The 25,493-nt window shown below is 35.5% G+C and overlaps 3 protein-coding genes across 9 annotated transcripts; all 3 read right to left on the reverse strand.

Moving 5' to 3' along the window:
* Positions 1 to 1,205: 1,205 nt before the first annotated feature.
* LOC118041146 (protein phosphatase 2C 32) lies at positions 1,206 to 8,163 on the reverse strand. 6 transcript variants are annotated; one of them, XM_073404450.1, is made up of 5 exons: positions 7,562 to 8,160; positions 5,010 to 6,876; positions 4,386 to 4,499; positions 2,369 to 2,639; positions 1,206 to 1,656 (listed from the first exon to the last, which is right to left on the reverse strand). In XM_073404450.1, exons 2-5 carry the CDS (start codon positions 6,870 to 6,872, stop codon positions 1,538 to 1,540), a joined length of 2,367 nt encoding a protein of 788 aa, XP_073260551.1. In that variant the 5' UTR covers positions 6,873 to 6,876; positions 7,562 to 8,160; the 3' UTR covers positions 1,206 to 1,537. The 6 variants fall into 6 exon arrangements, 4 of the variants coding, with proteins under 4 accessions (XP_073260551.1, XP_034904202.1, XP_034904203.1 ...); XM_035048311.2 differs by having other exon boundaries at positions 5,010 to 8,161; XM_035048312.2 differs by having other exon boundaries at positions 2,369 to 2,633; positions 5,010 to 8,160.
* A 6,803-nt stretch (positions 8,164 to 14,966) lies between these two features.
* Positions 14,967 to 18,695, reverse strand: LOC118041874 (uncharacterized). The gene is made up of 3 exons (XM_035049388.2): positions 18,072 to 18,695; positions 16,694 to 16,861; positions 14,967 to 15,446 (listed from the first exon to the last, which is right to left on the reverse strand). Exons 1-3 carry the CDS (start codon positions 18,693 to 18,695, stop codon positions 15,249 to 15,251), a joined length of 990 nt encoding a protein of 329 aa, XP_034905279.1. The 3' UTR covers positions 14,967 to 15,248.
* Positions 18,696 to 23,121: 4,426 nt separating this feature from the next.
* On the reverse strand, positions 23,122 to 25,385 carry LOC118041145 (uncharacterized protein C24B11.05). Of its 2 annotated transcripts, XM_073404367.1 has the most exons (7): positions 24,834 to 25,385; positions 24,644 to 24,701; positions 24,444 to 24,549; positions 24,231 to 24,356; positions 23,796 to 24,125; positions 23,606 to 23,671; positions 23,122 to 23,515 (listed from the first exon to the last, which is right to left on the reverse strand). In XM_073404367.1, the coding sequence occupies exons 1-7, from the start codon at positions 25,072 to 25,074 to the stop codon at positions 23,363 to 23,365; spliced, it is 1,080 nt and encodes a 359-aa protein (XP_073260468.1). In that variant the 5' UTR covers positions 25,075 to 25,385; the 3' UTR covers positions 23,122 to 23,362. The 2 variants fall into 2 exon arrangements, with proteins under 2 accessions (XP_073260468.1, XP_034904198.1); XM_035048307.2 differs by lacking the exons at positions 24,644 to 24,701; positions 24,834 to 25,385 and adding an exon at positions 24,635 to 24,641 and having other exon boundaries at positions 24,444 to 24,541.
* Between the last annotated feature and the right edge of the window lie 108 nt (positions 25,386 to 25,493).

Here is a 25,493-nt window from a genome sequence, read left to right on the forward strand (position 1 = left end):
TTTGGTTAACCAGCACTGTTTCAGTGGTTGGATGGTCCACTCCATGAAGCATGGACTATCTTTTAAACTCGGGTTCTCTCTTTTCTGTCGTCTCTGCTCATGAGGTCCCCTTGTCACTTGCTTTCCATAAAGTAACTCGAATAATGCCCGTCTTTATGAAAAAATAAAAGGTGATATTAAAGAAAAAACTTGCATCTCGCCTCAACAACTTCTGGCGATACAAGTGTAGGTGGGAGAAGTCTTTCGAGTAATTACTATGGCCACAAGCCTTGCAAAATACTAAATTTTCACAGACAAAAGGCATCTAGTGTCTAAGAAGGCACCGGTTACCTTATTTCCAGTCTATATCGTCAAAGTTCAATTCTCCTTAATACACCACAAAAGAAACACTGCACGGTAAGTAAGCTCACAGTGCCTTTTTGCTCTCATGTTGCGACGTAAAGTATAAAGGCCGCAGGGATTGCGAGAGGGGCAGAGGGCCATCGAGCTCCTCCACCGACAGAAGAAGAGAAAAGAAAAGAAAAAACCAATGTAGAACATGGATATCGGGGAGCAAGAGAGTCCAACTCAGGAGTTCGGAGTGCCCAAAGAATAGGCATTAGGCTTCTACCCAATTTGTCTCTGCAGAATTGGACCTATAGCAAATGGGCCACCAAAATATAAAACACATTTGAGTAAACTAGCCAGTATCTGTTGAAAACATTCTCTCACGCTATAGACACCCCGCAAGCAAGAACCCTTCCTCTGTAGTAATGGTTAAGATTGTGATATTACTGTGACAATGGATCTTTTTTAAAGTGAATGAATGCTTTTCAAAGCAAAAAAGAAGAAGAAAGAACTAGAATTTAGAAACAATCAAGCAGGTGAAGGACATGGTGAGAAACCCCAGCATCGGAGAATCTAGGAGTTAAAAAACCGAAGACCAGTTTCTGCTAGTGAAGGTAATAGGAGCAGGAGTATATCCATCGGAACGCAGTGGGATGTAGAAATTAAAGGGCTTTCCTTAAGATGAATGAATCTTATTTTATCAACGAAAACCTAGAGGACCAAAACAATTGTAATTCATTTAAACCAGGCTTCCTCTGCCTAGCTTTCAATACATCAGATAATACAAGAGCCGTTTCAGGGAGAATTTGGTGAACGTGGGAATGGAGAAATGAAAAATATTGGCCGCCAGGAAAGGATAAAAGAGGTGAGGTCGGAGTAGGAGTGCGGGAAACAAATCTTTAATCATCTTATATACCATTCCAAGGAGAAAGGAAATACAAAAAGGACTTTAATGATGGAGGCGGCATACAAAATAAATGGATGTACTCGAAACTTCAAGGGGCAACTGATGCAACATTCTAGCAGCTTGGGCTGGTGATTTTTTTGCCCTCCTTGAACCATCACTGGATGAAGAAAGGAAATGACAGGAGGAAAAAATTATATTCCTGAGAATGTCATCACTGATTTCTAAATTCTGAATTGCAGAGACGGTTACCACCCCCTTGAAAATGTTTACATTGTTGAGGCGATACGTGTAAACTGAAAACAATTATCCAGAGGATCTCCAAATTTCTCCTCCCTCTAGAGAAACCACCATAACAGAGACATCATCATGATATTTACGTCTGTCCCCATGAGGAATATCAAGCAATTCATGAAAATCCATTCCTGCAACCACCAATAAAAGACAATCAGAGAATTGCTGAAGACTTCAATTTGCGGTAGAGGAAGTATGGATTTGGATTCAAACTCGTATATAGCAAAGGTATAAGAACGATTTTGATTTCACTTGAATACCCATGTCGAGGGCAAAGATCTAATTGGGTGTGCTCTTCCTTGACAGTTGTAATTGAAAATTTGGGCGAAAACTCTACAAAACTTGGTCATTCTGCCTTTTCAACTGAAATAATGGCAGCCAGACACCGTATGGTGATTTGATTAACCACATCAGGTGACAGTTTAGTTATTGAATAAAGAATTTGAACGGACTCCTGAGAATTGATTTAGCAACCAAGCCAATGAATTTATGCCAGATTTTCAAAGTGGGTTAGATCTTTAATAATTTAAGGTGCAGTATGCATTTGTTTTTTATTTTTAGCTGAATGCCATATTCAATGACTCCATCCTCTCCTTTTTTAACTGAATTACACCAACCTGTCAAGTACTGTTTTGCAGAGCTTCGCAAATAAAAACTACAGGGCCACAGCTTGGTAGATTAAATGAGCAAGTTCGAAAATCAGATAGAAATGTTACAAACCTAAGTTTCCTAGAAGGTTCCATCCCATCAAAACATTTTTTTTAAAAAAAATACCCAGAAGAAGATCAGGAGATTTCATCTCTCGGTATGAAATTAATAAGACAGGAAGTTTATTCAACTAACCATTCTTTTTGGCAGCCCGGAAGAGAAGTTCTGCAATGAGATACTGTGCAGGATCACCTTCAGGGACATTTTCCATGAACCATGTGACATGAGCAACCACCTCTTCATTGCTGAAGTACTGGTAAAGCCCATCAGAGGAGAGAACTAAGAATCGATCGCTTGAGGAGAGTCGGTGGTGAACTACAGAAGGAATGCAGCTCACATAGGGATTAGTTCCCACATAAGCGATCCGAAAAATCTCTAGCAGAGCTTCATTACAAGATGGCTGCAACTAGCATCCAAAAAGGTTAATAAACAAATAAGACAAGGCGTAAAATTAGCAAATGATGCTGACTGTTTACATAAATTCATGATTTGCTAAACATGGGAAGCTGTTAGTAGAAGTAAATTATTGCACATAAAGCGTTCATTTGATGAGAAAGATATTTGCACAAGCAAACTATGAAGCTCATTTTCAAATTTAGCTGAATAGTGTGAATAATAATTATCAATGTACAAACAGCAGAACTCACAATGAAGTATGCAACTAAGTGTTCAACAAAGTTTTCAAACTTAACATATTTTGCATCCCCTCAACTGAAATGCTACGGTGAAGAATAAGATTTCAAACTAAACTACAAATAACTTATAAACATGAGTATTCCAAATCCAATCTCAACACCCATCCTGTACTCCCTTGTTTCAACAATCAATATGTCAGTACACAGCTTCTCGATTGTCAACATGATAGAACATTAAAGAAGCTCCCCTCCCCACAACCCTTCATAATCCTGCAAAGTCTATGATGCCTGCAAGAAATGAATTCGCCATGCAAATTTAACCTAACTAATGAGTTCATCAAGTCATTGCTGTGGGATGGTAAATACTAATTTCAACCTTCCTCCATAGCCCAGATATCATCCAGCAACTTGAGTTGATCATGGCATCACTATGGTGCCCTGATTTGACTTCTTAATTCCTTGTAATTATAAGATTCAACTCACTTCTGGCCCAGACCAGCATGCCTATCTTATAGCATGAACAATCTAAATTCATGGAGAGCATTCCTTACCATCCTTGCAACTTTTCACCCCCCCACCCCCAAAAAAAAAATGCATACAGCTCTCTCGCCTTTCTAAAAACCTGCCTGCTGAAGTGACATTTAAATCCTATTCGCACTTCAAATTGATTAAAAAAAACTCACGGAGCTCACCAGAAGTCCTTCTCCAGCACCCTTACATAACCCAAGAACCTCAGCTCCAGATTAAAAGAAGAAAAAAATTAAGTAGTTCAATAAATGACTAAACAGAAAGCAATTCCAGAAACAAAAAACAAAATAAAATTACAGCCTCGCTCACTTTTCTTCTTTTTTTCATACTTTTTTTTCCCAACATATAATGCATTGCAATTATTCTCATACAGTAGATGACTTAAATTGGGGAAAGACAGAGCAAAGAAGGAGATCCATGACATTCAAATTATGCCAAATCAGGCATTTATATCATTCTTTGTAAAATCCTAAACTATTTCTCAGAGATCATTATGGTCGTGGGAATGGGATTCTCTGCTGTGTGTAAGATTAGAGAAATGTGGATAATTTTGTTGTCACATAGAGGTTGCACATATCAACTCCAAATGGTCTTATCGCTTTCTTGATGCAAACTAAGCTAACAATCACTAGAAAAAAGAAAAGATAATGGTTCATGAGACATTACATGCCAAATCAAATATAGACACACACACATATGTAGTAGGACATTCAGGGAAATATTTCAGCTTCTGCATTTCCCTTTACCAAAGTATTTACAGATCCGGCTATAATATGCTTGCCTTCAACATTCCACTATTTAGAGAAGATAAAAATATGACGCGTAGATGGAAATGTATATGTGAAAATTTGTAGACATGTGAAGTTAATAAATTATCAAAATTGATGAGTTGTTAACAAATAGCAATTTGTGTTTCCAAATTTTTGAAAAGCTCAAAGTACCTAGAGATACAAACAGAGAAAAGTGGTCAAGGCTGCACAATGACTGACCTTCTTCAAAAATCCAGCACCAAAAGCTCTGGTTACTTTCAATTGTCCCTTCACTCGATCGTTTAAAATCGCTTGGTTGTCATCAGGATGTTCTGCCTTTATTCTAAGCACTTCCTGAAGCAAGCAAGAATTCAAGATCAATTTTCAATTACAGCATAACATGATCAAAGTGTTGCAATAAACTCCTTTTCACTGATCCATTGGATGTTTTAATGTTTATAGCTCTATGAAAATCCTTAAAACCAGAAGCTTATGCCTGAAATGATATTAACCAACAATCAGTTAGGCAACTGGTTGGTAGACATTTTAGCTTAAATCATTCAGATATTGCTGCACCTAGCATGGACTTGGAAATACGATACCTTTGCTTCACATCTTTCAAAACTGGTAAAAGAAAGTGACCCGATGCTTAAGCAAATGGTGAATCACTGGAGTTGCCATGGGTATTCTATCCTGTTGATACTCAAAATGAATAAATACATGCTGAGGATTTTCAGGTTTATTCTAACTCATGATGCAATTCATGGATGGTACAGTAAATGAAAATACAAAAGTCTAACATACAGATAATCATTTGTGGAACACTCACAATATTAGCCATATTGAAAATTTCAAGAAGCACACCTCTTCAATACTCGTGCTGTGATCAGTTGAAAGCTGAACTGCCCTCATCTTCAATCTGCAAATAGAGATCTCTCTGTTCTTGTTAATCATATTAACCTGACTGTTATGATTATGCATTGGAGACTCCTCTGAGATTCTGTCCAGCTCCATACGTACTAGTAACTCTCGGGATCTATTCTTATACCTCATGTCATCCTTCGCCAAAGTTGGATTAGGATGACGATCATTGGGTCGTTCTTGTGCTAATATTGCACGGCTATCCCCAAGGTTCATGACATACACATCTTGATCCTTCATTAACATCACTAGAGCACATGATCCCATCAAAGCAAGCTCTGCATTTCTATAAAGGTCCTTTTCCACCATTTCCATATATTGCTCTTCAGTGTGTTGAAGTCCCCGAGCCATTGCTCTCAAAACTGCATCGTGGTCAACAATTCCTGTTTTCCATCTCCTAATAGGTCCAGAGGGTTCCACCACTCTCTCATCAGCACAAATCTCCTCTCTGTGCCAATCATAACTCCAAGGAAAGAGTTTCTTACGCAAGGACTTCTGCTTCCGATACATTTTTCGGATCTTTGAGCTGATAACAAACTTTCTTGTACCCTGTCTTTGAACAGAAACAGAAAGATCAGTTCCACCTCCCTGATTACCAGATTGAAGGCCAATCCCTCCATCTTCTCCAGATGTCGTGGGATCTTCACCTCGATGACTAAAACCTTCTCCTTTGCAGTTATCCAATGAGGAGGACCTCGACGGTTCTTTTCGCAAAGTTTGATCAAAATCCAAAGCATCTGAGCTTGGTTGACAATTCCACGATCTGCTTCTTTGGCTTTTAACCAATGAGAATGATGCAGAACCTGAACCACCACATGATTCCATCTGCAGCAGCTCGTAAAGCCGAACGCTTTTCCTTCCTTTGCCAGTCAAGTTGGCAGTTGGAATAGAGGCAGAAGCAGGGCCCAAGCTGCTAGGCTTTTCACAATTAGATGATTGCTGTTGACAGCCCCTAACATCAATTTCATCCACAATCTCACAATTAGAAGATTGGCCCCCAACATCTCCAGGACTACACAAGTTGTTTAAGCTGCAAGAGGTTGTTTGACTCGAGTTAGGCTGCTCTTGCTTGCTGCACTCTGAACCTGCCTCAGCAATTCCACTCTTGGACAGTTTAGGTTTTATTGGATCATTGGAAGGTTTATCTTCATAATCCCACAGCAGTCCTTCTAACTCCCTGTCAATAGCTCTATGAAGATGGCTCATCAGAAAATCTGGTGCATCTGGACCACTAAAGCCATCATATATCCCAATAAAAAGCCATCCCTGCTCGTCACAAAGAACGACATGAACCCTGTCTTCCCCAGCCTTGCCATGAGCCCATTGTAAGTTGCAAATGTCCACATACTCGCTCTCTGATGGCCCTCCTTCAAGACAGTTCCTTGAGGCTTCTGGCCGAAACTTTGGCTCCCTAACCTGCCAGGCCAATTGGGTTACTGGTTGCAAAAAAAACCTCTGCATCCAACCTGAACCCATCAAATGTCTTGATAATGTTCGTGATAGAGTGTTTTTCATAGGTCCACTCACACTCCTCACTAAACGCTGAAAGCGGGGTCTTCGACGACCACGTGCAAGTGGAGCGGAGAAGTTGGATTTGTCAGTGACATCAAGAGGACCTGACATTACCCCCTTCTCGATAGGTCCAGACATAAAACCACCACCCTTATCTAAAGGACCTGAAGCAAATCCTCTCTCAAGAGGACCGGACATAAAGCCATTCAAAGGTCCAGAGCCACGAGGCACTGGCTGCAGAGGAATTGCAGAAAAAGATGAGGTGCTCTCGAATGAAGCAGCTGGCTCTTGCATTTCACTAGCAAACAATGCACTCTGGTTACTCCTAGCAGTTGAAACATTGGCACTAACTGATGCCCCAGATATTGTTTTAAATGTAGTTTCAGGGAAAGTCTTGTTTTGTCTATGCAAACCCGAGGGATCATCTATGATATCATGTCTAAAAGAACCACTTAACGTTTCAGAATCTAGAGTACTGGAATCAACTGTAAACCTCTCAGAGTTTGAGGGGGTAATGGCAGGGGAGTCAAAAATAGGTGGCCTAACGTAGCAAAATGAATGGCCTAACCCTTCATCCAATGGCTCTAAAAACTCTAAATCAACACCATTCTTGCCATTAAAAGCAAAACAACCCACGACACGAGAAGTGCCGTTACCCATTTTGCAATACAGACCTCACAAAAAAGGCTTACAAGACCTCTTACATGGAGGGCTTATCTCACTTCGCACCTTAAGCACATACAACATAAAGAAACTCAAACAAAATCCCAAAAACCCATGAAACCTACCAACCACCTTATAACTTTTCAAGTATCTGCACATCATCAAATTATCATACTCCAAAAGCAATAAAAACCCGAAACCCTTATGTCTGAAGAACTATAAATATTTAAACTATAGCTAGTATAACGGCGAACTGGATTACAACGTCAAGAAAACTATATAAATTAATAGATACGAAGCGTGAAATGTGATGATCTAACCTTGGAAGGGAGAGGTAGAGCGTGAGTAAAGCAGGGGATCAAATACGGCAGCAAACAGATCTAAGAGAGATGTCTTAAAAGAGACAGTAAATGGAGCACATGAGATACAAAACCCATGAAACACTAGACTAGATTTTCCTCTTTTCTTGTAATTAATGGAATCTGAAAAGGTCCCCAGCTGAAAAAACAAAAACCCAGATTGAATTTATCCCTCATGATTCAATCACGCAAACTATTGATATACAATAGCAAAAAAAAAAAAATCAACTGTTCAAAAGTAGCCCGGAACAGAAAGGAGAGAAGAAAAGAAGAGGGAAGTTTTAGAGTTCAAGGATGGAGATTGTGGAGAAGCAGCTAGGGAGGAAATGAGGGTATTTGTTTGTTTATTAGTGAGTGAGTGTTGATTAAAAATGAAAGTAAAAAATTTGGGATTCGGTGTGATGATGAGGAATCAAAGCATTGAGTTCATCAAGGAGGGGGTCTCTCTCTTTCTTGGGGTTTTCAAATGGTTTGGGAGGGTTTAATAAAAATAATAATAAAAAAAAAAATTTAGCTGAGTTGAAAAGTCGAGACTTGAGCCTGTTCCTGTTGTCGTACTACCATTGGATTGGTTTTTCTTTTGCAATTTGTAAGTATGTTTTTTTTTCTAAATAGGTTCTCGTGGCAAGTGATCGGTGGTGTACTGTGACTGTTAAAGTCAATATATTGGCACTGTGCGAGAGAGTTTGTTTTTTTCATCCAAAAAATGCTTTTTAATATTTTTTGTTTTTTTTGTTTTAGATTAACTTTTTTTTATAATTCTGTATTGTTTTGAGGGAGTTATAAAAATTAAAAAAATATTATTTTAATTTATTTTTAACTAGAAAATACTTTAAAAACAATTGGTACTATAATCTCAAATATTGCCTCCATTGTTATTGTACTCAAAAAAAAAAAAAAGATGATGAATGAGTAAGTGGAGACATCATTTTAAATTTTGACCTTAAAATTATATTATAATTAAAACTGATGATTTTTTTAGGTCAGATGATAAGATATTTGTGGGAGATACCTTCATGGAAGCACTAAAGAATAGAGATTGTAACCTACAGAAGATATTAGAATTTAGAACAAATATATTATGGTATTGTTGTATTTCAGTGTTATTTAGATCCTGTTTTTCTTTGTATTTTAAAAATATTTTTTAAAAAATTAATATTTTTTTACTGTAAATTAATATTTTTTTGATGTTTTTAAATTATTTTGATAAGCTAATTTTAAAAATAATTATTTTAATATATTTTTATGTAAAAAAATACTTTAAAAAATAATCAATAATACAATCCCAAACAGGTACTAATCCCTTTTTCTGGACTAAATACAATGCCAATCTAGTTTTAAATGACATTTTTTTTCTTTTTGAATCAGCATTGCATGTGCAGGGTTCTTAATGATTTTCACAGATTTTGGGTAAGATTTTAATCAATATCATTGATAACACGCACTCCTTTTTAAGACCATTTATTTGATTCTTTCAGATTTAATTAAAACAAATGAAAAAGTCAACTTGGTCCTCGAATTTATCCATTTAAAATAAGATGAAGGTTTGTCTCTGCAATTTTATTTTATTTTTAAATAAAAGTTATTGCCCCACAAAGGCACAAACAAACAGCTTTCAAAGGAATTTTCAAGTGAACAGCTATCGTTGGGATTTGTTACGGAGACAGGAACCACAAGGAGATTGATCGATCTTCCAATAAATATACGATTTTGTTCAATTAATTCACTGCCAAGTGTTGACTAAACAAATTTGTCATTTGTGGGCTAAGTGCTTGCAAGCGATAGAAAGCTACACTTACACTCGACGGATGAATTTCCATCGTTGAAAGATTCTTTCAATGTTTAGCAATTTGCTTCTGGTTTGGATTTCCAGCAGCAAATTGATAGCGTGGATTTTCATCTCTTACTAATAGCAAGTGAAATATTTTTTTTTATTATTATTAATGTAGGTGTCCAAATCAGTTTGTACGTATTTTAAATAATTTTATGAACTTTAAAATTAATAATTATATAAATTTTCAGTGGTCATTATATTAACAATCACAGTACTCAAATCTAAAATTACAAAAAAATCAAATTTTTTTAATTTAAAGTTTGTACTACTGCATTACCTCCAAGATAATTGCAAGTTAAATCTTCATACCTTTCCAAAGAGGCTAATTTGATTTTGCTCTTATCCCTACGTCACCAACCCCCCCCCCCGGCACTGCTCACAGCATAATAAAATTCATTGCAATGATATAATGGTGAATTTGCCTTTCAATATTAAAACATTTGAATTAAACATTAAAAGGAAAACAATATTTTATCTTTTCATTATGGTTTTTTGGTTAATATTAAATTAACTTGTAAATATTTTTATATTTAATTAAATATAAAATATTATTAAAAAAAAATTACACACGCCCATAGATGGGTGGCACATGCATAGTTTTTCGGTAACTAAACTCTATTTTTTACAATAGCATTTGAATCGTCTCAGCGTTCCCTTCATGAGGCGGTGTGCATGGCTAACATTTCTCTAATTTGATGTCAACAACCTTTTTTTTTCTCTCTCTCTTTTCCTTGATTTTTGTGTTGCATTTTCAAAATTTCAAAACAACCTTTTAATTTGTTGTTTATCCATATTTGGTCTTTATTCTTATGCTTACTATTTATTTTATCTAGAATAATTTATAAAATTAAAATTATTTTTCAGTTTCATCCCCTTTAATTCTTCATCTTGCAAATCTAGTTTTTATTCTTTTGACTGCTATAACAGTTTTTAATATGACCTGCTCTTTTTGAATATTTTTATTATCTTGGATTTTTATGAATTTTTTAAAATTATTATTTTTTATTTCATTCTATGATATCAAATTAGTTAGGAATTGAACATTTTTATTTAGAATCTAGGATTTCATGAATTGTAAATTTTAGAGATTAACCTAGGTTTAAGTGGTTCATTCAAGTTTTTTTTACCTCTACAACGGTTTTTAATATGACCTGCTTCCTTTGAATAATTTTATTGACTTGGATTTTTATTTTTATTTTTTTAAAAAAAAAAACAACTTCCAATAGTATTTTTCATATATATATATATATATATATATATATATATATATGATTGTGTAGTCAGTGGCTTACTAGTAGCATGCAAAGGATGCCAACTCCACTCCCTAGGAATTCCACGTACACCCACCCCATATTGTTGACTTAACCAAATCCACCAGACGGTAGAAAAAGAGAGGCTACCTTCTACTCTCGGTTGTTCTCGTTTCAATGCTCTAATTAATCACTCCTTTTTTTCTTTTTTCTTTTTTTATATATATACACGACCATCAAGATTTAATTATTCGTCTTTCTCTCCTTTTGTGTGTTTTTAAGATGTGTGCACGCAAGAATAGTGATGAAATCCGTCAATAAACAATGACATTTCTTATTAAAAAAAACAGAAGAAGAAGAAGAAGAAGACGAAGGGTTGAAGTGGGCATCTCTAATCAAAGTCTAACCCACCTTCATAATTATATAATTATATATATTGTTTTGGGGGATCTCACCCACGAGTTAAGCCAACAAAATCTCCTAATGAAAACAAAAACCCTAGTCAGGAACCTCCATTAAGAAGAAAGAAAATAGAAAAAAAATAATAAAAAAAAAGCCCATCTGCTCTCATTTGATTCTTCACATCCTTCCAAGTTCCAAACCACCCACGCTAGAACAAGACACTTCCTCTTCTCTCTTGCAATATAAAAAACCTTTAGTCTTAACACCAGGCAGAACAGGGGGGGACGAGACGCGCGTTGATGATAATCACATAAAAGTGGACGTTTCAAGTAATTTAGACTTTTAGTCCCGTTGTTTGATAGAAAGAATTTTTTCTAAAAAATAATTTTTTAAAAAGTATATTTTTAAAAAGTATTTTTTGATATTTGATAATATCATAAAAAATAAGTTGAAATATTTGGTTATATCATGAAAAATAATTTATAATTATTTTTAAAAAAATTTATTAAAATAACAAGGAATAAATTTTACAAATTAAAAAGTTAAATGAAAATAAAATTAAAAAAATATAATTTTATAAATTATTTTAAATAAAATAAATAACAGTAAAAAAAACGAGGACATCTGATAAATAAAAAATTTCAATTAAAAAAAATAAAAAAAAATAATTATTATAAAAATAAAAACCATATAAAAATAAAATTAAATTAAATTCTAGAAGATAAAATTAAAAAATAATAATTCAAATACAGCAAATCAACTCTCTTAATTTCTCCAAATCCACTTGTGGTGTCTCGGTTGACTATCACTTACCAAACGGTCATAGGTTTTGACAATTACGTGCTTAGAGATCATGATTAATTGCGATTATGTTTAAACCCATTATGTTCTCCTTTATCGTATTTGCTCGATCCAAGAAGTCCCTACCCACCAAAATTAAAATATAATAAATAAATAGATAAATTAAAACAAAGCTTTCCAACCACACATGCCAACTGATCCTGTCAAATGATAATGGCTCGGAAGCATCAGGCACGTAAAAGAGTAATAAAGAATCATAATGTTGTTCGATGTTGCTTTTTCTTTCTTTCTTTCTTTTTAAATGATGCTGCAGTGAAAATGGTAAATTTGCAACCCACACAGTGGACACTGCTGCGTCTATATTTATATAATATTTAAATCGTGGGTTTTTGTTTTTTTAGAGATTTTAAAGTCATTCTAGGGTTTTGTTTTTCAAATAAGAAGATATATGTTTTTTTCGACCACGTGACTTTTCAAGTACTGTTTTTGAAAAGCAACTTGTGAACAAAAACATGTGTTTTGCTGAAGCATGTTTCTCGACAAACAATTATTTAGTTTTTAATAAATATAAATTGGTTTATTTTTTTTAACATGATGTCCAGACTAATTTTTATGTACCTTGACTAATATCACGGGATCTAAAATTAACGACCAGATAAACTTTTAATAACTATTATATTAGCAATTACATGACTTGAACATAAAATCATAAAAAAAACAAACCTCATAATTTTAAATTTTTACAATAAAATGATTTACTAAATAATTTTTTTAATAAGATAAGTCGTTGCATTAACAAGATTGATTGGATTGAATCTTCTGTGACTTCTATGTAAAATATATATATATATATATATATTATATATATATATATATATATATATATATATATATGTATATTTACAGCACAAAGACACCATAAATAAATCATTTTGGAAGAAAGAGATTTCACTTTTTTGAGATCAAATTAAAAACTTAAACTTCTAGATATTAAAAATTGCCTGTGATCTTTAACAATTTTCCGCAGAGTTGTCTACATGTTTGAAAACTCATCGATCAAAGAAAACTCATTTTCACTCAAAGAGTTGCATGTAATCTTTAATAATTATCCGCTAAGAGTTAAAAAAATAATAATTTTGTGCCCAATGACATCCTCTATTTGAGCGAACCAGCCTCCCGAGTCGCTCGAGTTGCTCAGCCAGCGACTAACTCACTTTCCTCTCTTATATTTTTCTTTTTTTGAGCTATATAACACACTTCTTTATATTTAACTTTATGAATTATTATTTGATAATTTTACTTATAACATGCATTTTTTATGTCTTGTACACACAAGATTATTGAAGAACACGGAACATATTATATCATTAATAATTTTTTTCTGTTATATTTAATTATAGCTGCATGTAGTGGCGGAGATAAGGGAGCTGACTAGGTCGACCCCTTAAAAAAATTATTTTTTCAGCTGTTTTTTTAATAATATTTATAATTTTAATTTAAATAGTAAAATAATTGAAATCTTTACCCCTCTTAATTTTATTTTCTAGCACTGTTCCTAGCCACATGAAAGGTCAATAAAAAGCATACCTCGAGGCACCCTCACTTCTCCAATCATGCACCAAGCACAAATCCAAGCTTGTACCAACCAGCCACCGCCTTGATTAGCCTATGACATGATTTTCTCCTCCAAGAAAAAAAAATTCTAAACTAGGTATATAGGTATAACCGGCCTCACCAAACAGGTACCATTTTTTAAGACATGAAGTGAACTCAGATATGCACACAATATACTTTTCTTTTCCTTCACAAGTAATAACTCAGGAACTCTCGGCTCACGGGTACAATTTCACAGTAGACAATAGAAAGCCCAACATTTTTTTTTTTGTGTGAAGTCGCATGCACAGGTGCTAGGTCTACCTGATATTTGAGTGCCCTGAGCTCCTCCTGTCGCTGTATAGAGTACCGGAGCAGCCCCTCCGTTTATGGCATCTCATGAGCAGCCGTGAATGATGAATTAGCCCAGAACTATTTAAGAATCACACACAAGTCAAATGCAGGTGTGGCAGTCCTAGTTAGCAGCTTTAGAAAAAGAATGAGCTCGTGGAAGTGGTGATTCATATTTGAGTTTCATTTTAAATGAATTATTCTGGCTCCTACCACAAAATCTGTAACTACATTTCATTGATTTAATGTTCACTAAGTGTGTCGTAAGAACTATACCCTGGATGGATGTGAAAATCAATCAAAGTCCCTGATTCAACTCAGTCCCATTTAACTCAGCCAGATGAATTTGAAATTGACGAGCCAGAACATGAAAACAATGAAGTCAAACCTACCAAACCAGTGATAGTTTAAGGTTGCGGCATGGTGCTTGAGATTAACAAGTCATGTGCTGCAATGTCGGTGGGTATAGAAAGGGATTGAAGGCACAATTCTGCATCTAAGCCATTCCTAACAATCCAACTTTCTTGCCAACTCAAACTCAAGGATGCCAGTGCTGCTGCTCCCATTTGGATTAATTTCAGCTGAAGGTCCGAGAGACAGGGTGTAAATGCAGCTGAACAAGAACAGGTGTTGTAGGAATATCACTTGCATCCAGATGGGTCAAACCTTATGGTCCCATATCACTAGAGTAGATTTGTCTCCTTGGTCGAGTTAAACTCAAATATTCTCCTCTTGGTGATCAATTATTACTCCATTTGTGACCAATCACGGGGACATTTTAATTTCTATCCTACCTTTTTCCCTTGCACTTAACAGCTCATTCACCATAGATTGCGGCCTGTGAGACACACTTTTGATAAAGTTGTAGCCCTAGATTCACTTTAATGTTTCCCCAAAGGAGTTTTCTTTTCGGTTTAAAGGGATGCTAGATTAAGAATTTGAGCGTTTGGGATATCCACAGGCTGATGCACCTGGCAGAGCTGAAGAATACAGAGTCGAGTTTTTCTCATTATTGCCAAACTGAACACATATGATCTGATTTCTTGGCGAGCAAGATCCAGATAATACGAATCAAACTTCCTGGGAAGATATCTGCAAATGCAATCACTGCTTGACAAACCAATGGGATGAGTCATCAGACAAATAATCGTGGTTTCGGATCATGGAGATCCTGCCTGTGCTACAACTCTACATGTAGATTTTATATATTCGACATTTGAAAAGAAGAATGAATCAGGAATGTAATTCCTCCTATATTTTCCTTCGTTCTCCTTTTCTTTGGAAGGCACAAGTGGACATTCGAGCCAAATGTACACTAAAAAAGATTATTATTTGTCCTAAAACGATTCACCATACAAAATCGTTGACAAAATATACGGCCCTCTTGGGCAGATATTATTTGGTTGTGCCAATAACACTATTGATCATGCTGAGCATCATCAATCACTTTCTGTGCTTCTTCTCGGATGCATGTGAGATTTGATTTTATCTCCGTGCAGATTCTACCTTCAATTAGGTTAACAGGCAACCACATCTTAGGCTTTACATCCACCAAATATGAAAGAGTTGTCTCATACTCTTGACCAGCGGAATCTTCAGTTTTGGGTTTAGCAAGCTGCATGAACCATCATACTTGAATCATATGCTTTTGCAATGAAAAGTAGAAAACAAGAGATTCTCTACAGAGTTACCGCTGAAAGTCATAAAACGAAAGAAATTATCCGGTATGCCAATAGTTGTACTCCGTCCTCTCACAAAAACACGAGACCCACTATGAAAATAATTCACAGGTCCCATGTTTTTGTGAGGAGTACAGTTTTTGATAAACCGAATAATTCCTCGAAAAACTCATTCATTGTACATATCATTTACATGGCAGTCAACTATTGGGTCAAACACAGAAACGGAAACTAAATGGCTTGCCAGTGTGCCAGGAGGGTCAATAACAATGTACAAACAATGATAGAATAAACTCAAACTTTTGAAGATTAGACAGATGATATAGCCTCCATGAGGCTGGATGGAAAAGAAGGAAAAATTGCTGATTCTTAATAATTAAGGAATTGAAAGCATTTTCTATTGAGTTCAGCATCTAAAAGGATTGTAAGCGACATGAAACATTTTTATGCCAAATTTTATCTATATACTTTCATGTAAATCAGATGTCTTGCAGATGTAAATATTGTTTCCTCTTAATCTAAAACACAATATCACGGTCAAAACTTTATACACTGGTTGGAATGCCTAGTTGTCATCAACTGCATAGCCAAAAGAGATAAGTCACTAGTGGAGTTAGATATACTCATCAGACACCGAATCTTAAAGCAAAACCTCTGGCCATTGGGCTGTGGATTTTTCACCTGGTGCAATGGCTGTGCTCACTGCTCAGGAGTTTGTACATAGCATCTCAACATGCTATCATAAGCCAGTAAAAAAATTGATTCAACATGTTACCAGATTCTTGGTTCAATCGTTTTGGGAAAGTCTCTATAGGTTGGAGTTCTGATAAACTCAATTCCCCAAGCTGCTTACTATAGGATACCTTTGTTACTACCATTATTTCACACCATCCAGGAACTTTCATAACATCAAGTACTATTCTAAATTTCTTGAACACAAGAACAACGTAAATCTTTCAGGTGCTGGCCTTGTCAGCTGTAACCTTTCCAGAGTAAGCAAGAAACCAGATCCTATATCATGCTTAATGATGAAAATATGAAGTTTGCACTCGTAGAAAAAACTGTGCTAACTTGGATAGACTTTCTGTTAAGGTCTAAAGAGCTTGATTGAAGTCTCAAATATACAAAGTCATAGCCAGTGAATACGGAGATGCTGAACAACCAAGAAACAACTAATTCGTACCTGTTCAATCGACCACTTTCCTTCAAAAAACTGAAAGTCACCTTCTGTCATCTTAAATTCAATATCACGCTTTTCCCCAGAAGCAAGAGTCTGAAGATCTCTCTCATAACAATCCAAAATTGCTTTTGCATTAAATTTTAGGCCAAATGCCAAGTTTTGCTGTCCAATCTGTTAATATGAATAGAATGATATAACAAGGTCAAGAAAAAATGTTTCAGCTAAACTTGTGACCATAATTTATTTAAGAATGGGGTTTTCAATTCAAGTCGTAGAAAAAACTCTATCAATGACCTATGATGCAAATTTAGATTTCAGTCGAATAAAAATACAGAGAAAGGCAGCACATGTGTGTTTGTGTGTTGCTGTGCACCTGCGTGTGTGTGCATTCTCGTGCAATTGTGTGCATGTGCGTGGAGAGAGAGAAACAGAAGGGCACAATGCTCACCTATGTTTATGATAAATCACAAGTTAATCAAGGTTTTTAGTAACTTGAAGAAAAAACATCAACTAATCAAATATCTACATGTCAATCAATGTTTTTATTACAAGCGTCAGACGATAAATGCTGAGATATTTATGGAAAGATCCTATATCAGTCTATTGGTGTCTTGGGGAGAATTGACTCAGAGGAATTCAAATCATGACTCGTCAAGAAGGCTCAAACCCTATTTGATCTTACTTAAGGCCCAAACTTCAATCATGTGTTTTCCATGACACATTTCACCCTATCAACGCATTATTTCTCAAACTCAAGACTTCCCTAATGGAAGAAGGCACCTCATTTCCACTAAAAAAACACTTCAAAACTCCATTTCGGCTTTTTCTAGAACATAAGACTCTTTCTAAATTTTCTCATCACAAGCCAACAACTAAACAGCTTCGCCTTCTGGCTAATTACAGATCTACTAAAAGTTCCCAGTTACTAAACCGTCTAATCTCCTGTAAACCGCCTCTGCTTCAAAGTTTAGGCTCCCTAAGTTATTTTTCTTGCTCCTCCCCCCTCAACTCTCTCTTATCTCCATTCCGTCACTTGTACGCACACCACTCCCTTCATTTCTTTTTTACAATCATCAATAATTCAATATAAAATACTCCAACGAGTAGAATGTAAAACTACATCAGGCAAGAATATCCTTTTCAAGAATGTATTTATTGTAGCTCTACAGCCTCTACATATTCATTCCAAAACTATACTCGATTACGAAATAAAAACTCTTCAACAAAACCCACAAATATATTATAAACTTGCAGTTCAGATTACATTTTTGAAACTGCAAGCTGTTAAGATATATCCTGATGTATAATAAAATAATAAAAAAGTATCTACTTCCAGTTTTATAGAGAAACTGAAAATTAAGAAAGAATGAATTGAATTTACCTGATAAAGACGAGCGAATTTGTCTTTCTTGTCAATCAATTTGCTGACGGCAAGACCAGGAATGAAATCAGCCAACTTCTCATAATCAGTTAAAATCTTCCACACAGTGTCAAGGCTAGCATTTATGGAAATCTTGGACCGAATTCTCCTCGAATTCTTTTGAAGCTTCTTTATCTCTATAAAAACACCATCCTCTCTTACACTATCTCCCGACTCCTCCTCACCTGCATAAGAACAATACCCATCATCATCATCCCCGTCCAGAAATGTGGACGACCCGGAATTTGAACAACGAAGCCTGGTGGGTCTGAATTGGGATGGAAGGCGGTGCGTTGCTTGTGAGCTAAGGCTAGCGAATTTAGGAGGGAAAGAAGAGAGCTTGGTGTTCGTGAAAGACGGTGGGAGCAAGAGACAAGGATAAGAGGAGTAGCGGCAGTAGTAATAGTCTATTGGGACTGCAAAGGCGCGCATTATTTCTCTCACTTCCGACAACAACCCCGCATTTCTTGTTTGCAGGCTGCAGCCAGCCTCCTGCCTGCGCTGCGTGTGAGATTTTGGATTTGGTGAGCCCCATAAAAGTAGCTCAGCTGGATCTCTACAATACACATGGGCCTTACACTCCATGGTCTCAAGAATCACGATAAGGCTTGCTCCAGTCTAAAATTTCAAGTGTAATTTTTTCTTTTACAAATTGTAGCAAAAATAACAAGAAGTTAAATTATTATTATTTTTAAAATATGCTAAAGTTATGCACATTCATTTTGAATTAGATAGTTAAATTCCCAAGGCCGGGTTGCTGCATACCCAGCCCAATCAATAATGAGTTAGATGCTAAAACTTGTGACGGACATTGTATATTTTTAAAATAATAATAATTATTATAGTTTTAAATATTTTTTACTTAAAAATATATTAAAATATTTTTTTATTTTTTTAAAAATTTATTTTTATCAATATATCAAAATAATTTGAAAATATATTTTAAAAAATATTTTTAAATATTTTTTTTTTTCAAAATTTACCCCTAAAACGAGGTGGTACCTGCCTAACATTTTTGTTTTTCGTTGTCCTCTCCAAGTTCAATACTGCCTCAACCAGCCTTGCGGCTTGCGCTAAAAAAGTTGTCTTTCCTCTGCTTCGAAGCACAGACACAGCCAAAAAGAAAAAAAACTGCTCTCCTCTACTCTTTAGCCTGCAAAGGAAATGGCATCTACATCCTCAATGCAAATGGTACACAGTACTCACCTTGTTTTTCAGGGCAGTCTCACTCCACAGTATAATCACAGTCTCTCTCAAGTTTAACACCTTGAAACAACAACATAAACACAGAAAATACGCACAGGCGAGAATAATGACATGACATACCCTGACCTTGGGGCATTGTTGTATCCGCTGCTGCCATGGTTGCTAATTGGATTGGGAAAACCTTCAAGAACCCAGTTCTTGTTTTTGCTGTTGCTGGTTTCTTCGTTTTGTGATGTCTGTGATTTTGGGCTTGCTAATTTACGCACTAAATATATAGAGAATTACAGAGATATGGGTTCCCATGCCTCTTTGTAATATTCCAACGTGATTTTGACAGTTGGAGCTTCAATGTGATTTTGACAGTTAGACTTAACATGCAGTTCACCATCTATCGAATCCCGTCTTCTGCGTTGTCTTCTAGCCGTTTTTGTTTTTTGTTTTTTTTTTTCCAGTAGTCAACTCTGCACAACCCTGCTTCAATAGATTATTTGGCTAGAATTATTGTGCATTTATTTCCTGCGACTGCTTTTATTAGTCTCACAGTATATTGTTCCGAAGTTGGAAGGCTATTAATGAATTGAACAAGTATTATATTATCCAGATACTTTCTTGACTTGTAGGCCATACTTATTGTATTGGGGACAGCTCGCCCTTTGAGTTGCCGAATTCTTAGCTGCTTGTGAGGCATTCCATGGAATCACTTAAGCATGACCTTCAAATTTTTTTCCTGCGTCGTCAGCTTTCGATATGCTTTTCTTTGTATTTCAGTTCATTTTGGAGAGTTCTTGTAATCTATCATTGTATTTCGAATAACAAAAACTTGAAAATGTATAAAATGGAGTATTAATCATTCAAATAAGGCCAGCTCATCTGCCATTTCATCATTTTTTGCACCGCTGTGCCCTTTATGCAACCTTCACAGCTGTGAAAAAGAAAAGTGGGGTTACTAGAGACTTGATTCTAACAACTAATTACTAATCGGTTATTATCAGTAGGGGAGTGAGATGATGAAATAGTGAGATCTCAAGACGTGTGTTGATCACATTTACTCTGTCGCAGCAAGCAAATTTCCTGTTTAATGACATCACACTTTGATGCCTTGGCCAGTGATTTGTTTGTCAGTAGACTTGCTCAAAAAATGTTCAAAAATATACTATTTCTTACCTATTCCGGCTCATACCCTTAATATGTGACTTGTTTTCTTTCATCTGATTCATTATTTACAGGCAGAGTGGTTATGACCATGTCGTTTTGAATGCAAGCAGGCCACATAAGATATCAACCATCAGAAATGCCTGGACTGGTTACTCTCAAAGTCCTCCTTTGAACTGCCTTGGCTTCAAGATCTCACTATGCATCGGATTTTCCTGTCATTCAGCTTTCTAAATCATCTTCTATGAAGAATCAAAGAATGATGTGCGTCAACCCAATCGCAAGTGTAGCTACTTAATCAATCCCTTTGCTTTGGTATTCAGTAATGATACACTTAAAAAGTCTTTAGAACAATGGACAGCTAAGTTTCGTTCTCAGGCATCATATCTCAATGGATTTCTTGTCTATCTATGTTAAGTAGTGATACAGAAAATTGAGATATGATTACCAATGCCCAATGTAGAAGATGGCCTTTCTTTTTCCTTGCTTCTGTAGCATCAATCTGCTCTCAAATGTTGAGACTAGTCATGGAATGAGTCCACAAAACTGGCAAAAGAAAGTAAGACTACAACACAGCCCAGTTTCAGCATTGTTTACCCTTACAGGTAGGTGGTACATTTCAATCTAAAATAACCCAAAATTAAATAGGTTTAGCCCCACTTTCAGTTCACTTGTCTCCCCGAGCTGGTGCTTTGTTTATTGTCTGAGAAGACTTTCAAATGATTGTGTGACCAACACAAACAAATAAGTAATTCTGTCATATTTTAGCTTTGAAGATGAGAGCTTTGCCTGTGAGTATTTGCAAGAGCTTGAATAAGTATATTGTAAACTTCAATAATTCGGAGCATCACACAAACACCCCAATCCTTTTTTGTCTTTTATTCTATACCATGGGTGATTTGACTGGGGTCTTGGTAGGAAATGACTTGCAGGTTGCTAAAACTCTGAAGCCATCATTTGCAGTGAAGCATGTTGGACCTGCTGTGTTGAGCATGGCAAATTCAGGCCCAAATACCAATGGGAGCCATTTGTACAGTAAAGGTAAGATAGCTTTTGCAGTTTTTATTCCTTTGGCTGTTGCATATCAAACTTCATCATCTCTTAAAAAAGCTATAAATCTAGGGGGAACTTTCCACAGTTATTGTGCTTCTAATGTGAAATGTTTTACGCTGTCTTCTCGAGAATTAGAACGCTGAAACTTTGGGATGCTTGGGCATATTTATACCCTGTTATTATTACACAGACAGGAAACAGTTGGCAGCAGCAATCTGATAGAGATATTTAGTTGATGATGTCTCGGTTGGTCTGTGCTGTCATTAGTTGATGGAGGTCATGTACGAGGGAGTCAGAATGAGAACATTAGTCCTACTTGTTCTATGGGCGGAGGTGGAGAGATGCCCTTTTTCCTTTTCTTTCTCCTCCACTTCTTGATCCGGAAGAGAGCATGAAAAGGAAATGTTGTCAAAACATTTAGAGATAGCATTTCAAAGGATTCTGTAATGTAAGTGGGTACAGTAGATAGGTTTGATACGTGAAGATTTCTTTTTTTAAGGAATTAATTGTCGGATTATATTTACTGTAGGGATAAAGTGATGTACTTTAATAATATAGCAAAATTTTAAATTTATAGAAAAGAATTTCTAAGTTTATTAAGTTTTGTTTTATAATAAACTTTTTTTTAATTATTTTTTGTCACATCAATTTAAGTTGACTTGGTTTTTTTTTTTTTGCCATCTTTTCTAATTGATTTTTTTCTAATTTTATTTTTTAATATTGAATTGGTTGAAAATTAGATTTATTAATTTTTTTAATTGTTTTTTTATAGTTATCCTGATCTCATTATCCATGTCACAAGTTTAACAAGTTGACCTATGTTGATTATGTTTTTTTTAGGTCCTTTGTAATTGAATAATTTTTTTATTTGAGAATTGGACTTCATAATTGTTTTTTAATTTGCATTTTGTGTAGTTATCACGGTCTGATTGATTTAGCTTTTTGTTTTTTGTTTTTCAACATTATATCTATTGGAAATGAAGTTTCTTAATTTTTTTTATTTGTTTTTTATGAGGTTAATAGGTTAGCCCGGGTTGACATGAGTTGTTATTTTTTATTTGTTTTTTTAATTATTTTTTTCAATTTCATCCTTCAACATTGGGTTAGTTGGAAAATTGAGCTTCATAATTTTTTCTTACTTGTTTTTTTATAGGATTATCCCGATCTCATGACTCAAGTCGCAGGTTTAGATGGTTAACCTGTATTGAATTGGTAATTTTTTTTATCATTTTTTAATTTAACGATTTATTTTTCAATTATGTCCTTTAATACTAGATTGACTAGGAATTAACTTTCATAAGTTAATTTAATTTATTTTTTATAGGTTTATTATAGTCTTATGATCCGAATCACAGATTTTATAAGCAAATCAATTTAATATATTGTTGTCTCAATTAATATTAAAAAAATATCATGTAATGTATTACCATATTGATATTTTAAAAAGATATAGTTGAATTTAGTTTATAATTATAATGATTTTAATTAGAAAATACATTAACAATCCGAACTCGAGCGTAGTTCAGGACAATAATCAATGCAAGCTCTGTTTTGTAAGCTCATGATAGAGGTGGATATAGTATTGTTAAGTGAACATAAATGCATATAACATTTGTATCACACTGATAACCCAACAATGCTACATGAATTCATGTGGTATAATGTGCCACATGCCCATAACATAAACAATGAGCTATTAGTTTCACAGTAGAGATTTTTTCCATGAAGACTGAATTTACCATCAGTACTTTATTTCCTTTTCATCTTTTGGGCATTAGGTCACTTTGCTATCAATGACCAGATTTGATGTTGTGTAAATGTGAGGTAGCTGAAGGGAAACCCTAAGCATGGACCACAGTTTCAACTGCAGTGGACTGGATAACTTGCTCAGTCTGCTCTCCTTCATCCTCCCATATTTCAGGTATCGCTTCTTTGATATTGTGGATGTTCCTCAAGCCATGGTCTGCACCTGGTACAAGGACTGAGCTCCCTACCTGCCATGATTATTGAAAAACACATTACTAGCCTGTTCTGCTGTGTGTTTGCTGATGATAACAAGAAAAGCAGTGATTTGTAGAGCTTACAATAACTGTACGAAGTCCTGCTGCTTTCCCACTAGCAATGTTTCGAGCACTGTCGTCGAAGAAGATCTAAGAAGAAATGAAGGAAAGAGGGAGAAAAAAGAAATGAGATATATATAACTTCACATGACCTCTGCAAATTTGAAGCAGAACAATGCTAGTTTTCAGGTTGAAGTTAGAATTCAAATATTACTGTCTTCTTTGGGTCCACGTTTGCAATCTGAATAGCTGCTTCGATGGCCTCCAGAGAGGGTTTACAGAGGATTCGTGACTTGGAGCTGATACCATTATCTAATGCATTTTTTAATATTTTTTTGCTTCCAGTGGCAGCAGTACCATCGAAGTCACTTGGCTCTGGTTCACCTCCTGCAATCACTGCATCATTATCTAATGCATCCATGTTATTTTCAGTTTCTAGAGGAGGATTAAGGGTTTCATAGCATATGACGCCCTCAAAACAATCTTCCAATCCCATCCTTTTGAGAACTTCAGCTGCATGCGCCTTATCAGAATTTGTGAAGATCTGAAAACGTTAGGGCACATCTTAGAAAAGTTACCAGTACTCCATGTCTACTTTGCTGAAATATGTTTCATTTGAACGGAGAGAAAGGAATTAAATTTGACTTACTATTTTACGCTGTGGCAAGGAAAGTAGAAGGTTCCTTAGCACCGGATCAGGCTTCAGTGTTTCGTAAGGCAATCTTCCATGAACGAAGGCATGGAACTCATCGTCATCAAACTCATAGCCAAGAGCCTGGTTTTCATTGTGTTAAGATTTATTAGTTAAACTCCCAGCAGAGAAGGGAGCTCTACTATAAAAGAATCAAGTATAGAATTTCACCTTTAGACCGGCCATTGTTGTTCCATGTTCCCTGTATAATTCCAAGCACATCCTCGGAACTTCACTTTCTTCAATATGTAGCTTATGCAACATGAACTCTGCAAAGAGAATAACTCAACCCGCATTATTGATGTAATTGAATTGGTCACCTGTGATTACCGTGATGACTGTTTCTGTACTACTGGTCTAACCTTCAATGTTTTTTGCGGCAAGCCAAGTTGAGACCCAAGCTCAAGGGGTACAGAGTATCGTCCATGTCTGGAAAGCATATATCGTCATTAATTATACAGATAAATTAAGAAATTAAGAAAATGTAAATCAGATTTCGTGAGCTCTCTGTTGGATATCCCAGCTTGTCAGCAAATTAACAAATCACTGGCTTTAACGTACCAAAGAGCAGGCACTCGTATTTTGGTCCTTTGGCCCTCTCAGCAGTGTCCATATTAAAAAGTTTCCCTGCAAGAAGGTTTCTGTAAGACTTCCCAGGTTCGAGAACCTTAAATAAGGCAAAATAAAGTGAAAAAACCACTTGGAAGACATAAAAAATCAGCACTGTAACAAACTCGAGGGGAAAAGAAAGAAAGAAAGAAGAACAACGAACACATTGGCAGAGCGGATAAATGATAACCATGGAACGCTGCTAAACATATATAGTCATTTAGAAGGAATCAAAGTGAATGAATGGATAGAAAAAGAATGAAAGCAAGGACCTAATGAACCCGTTGGAAGAGTAGAGGCCTAAATAACACTCAAGAGTTTCCAATTTATAGCAAGTTATAATTATGTTCGGCTTGCGTTTCCATTTTCAGGAGGTGTCGTGTCAAGTGGTTATTGGAACACTGAAACAGGTTCATGTAGATTATGATGAAGGCAATGAATTTGGTGCATCAATATCAACCTCCTTCGGGCAGCAAAAATGAACACAGAAATCATTTAAAGAAACAGAGTGCAGCAAAAACAACCTTCAAAGACCACGAAATGGAAAATAAAACAGGTCTGACGCACATTCCAGTAGTAGCTGAATGGACCTATTTATATATAGAAATGCAT

Source organism: Populus alba, chromosome 14 (genome assembly GCF_005239225.2).
Source record: "Populus alba chromosome 14, ASM523922v2, whole genome shotgun sequence".
In the NCBI taxonomy this organism is placed as follows: domain Eukaryota; kingdom Viridiplantae; phylum Streptophyta; class Magnoliopsida; order Malpighiales; family Salicaceae; genus Populus; species Populus alba.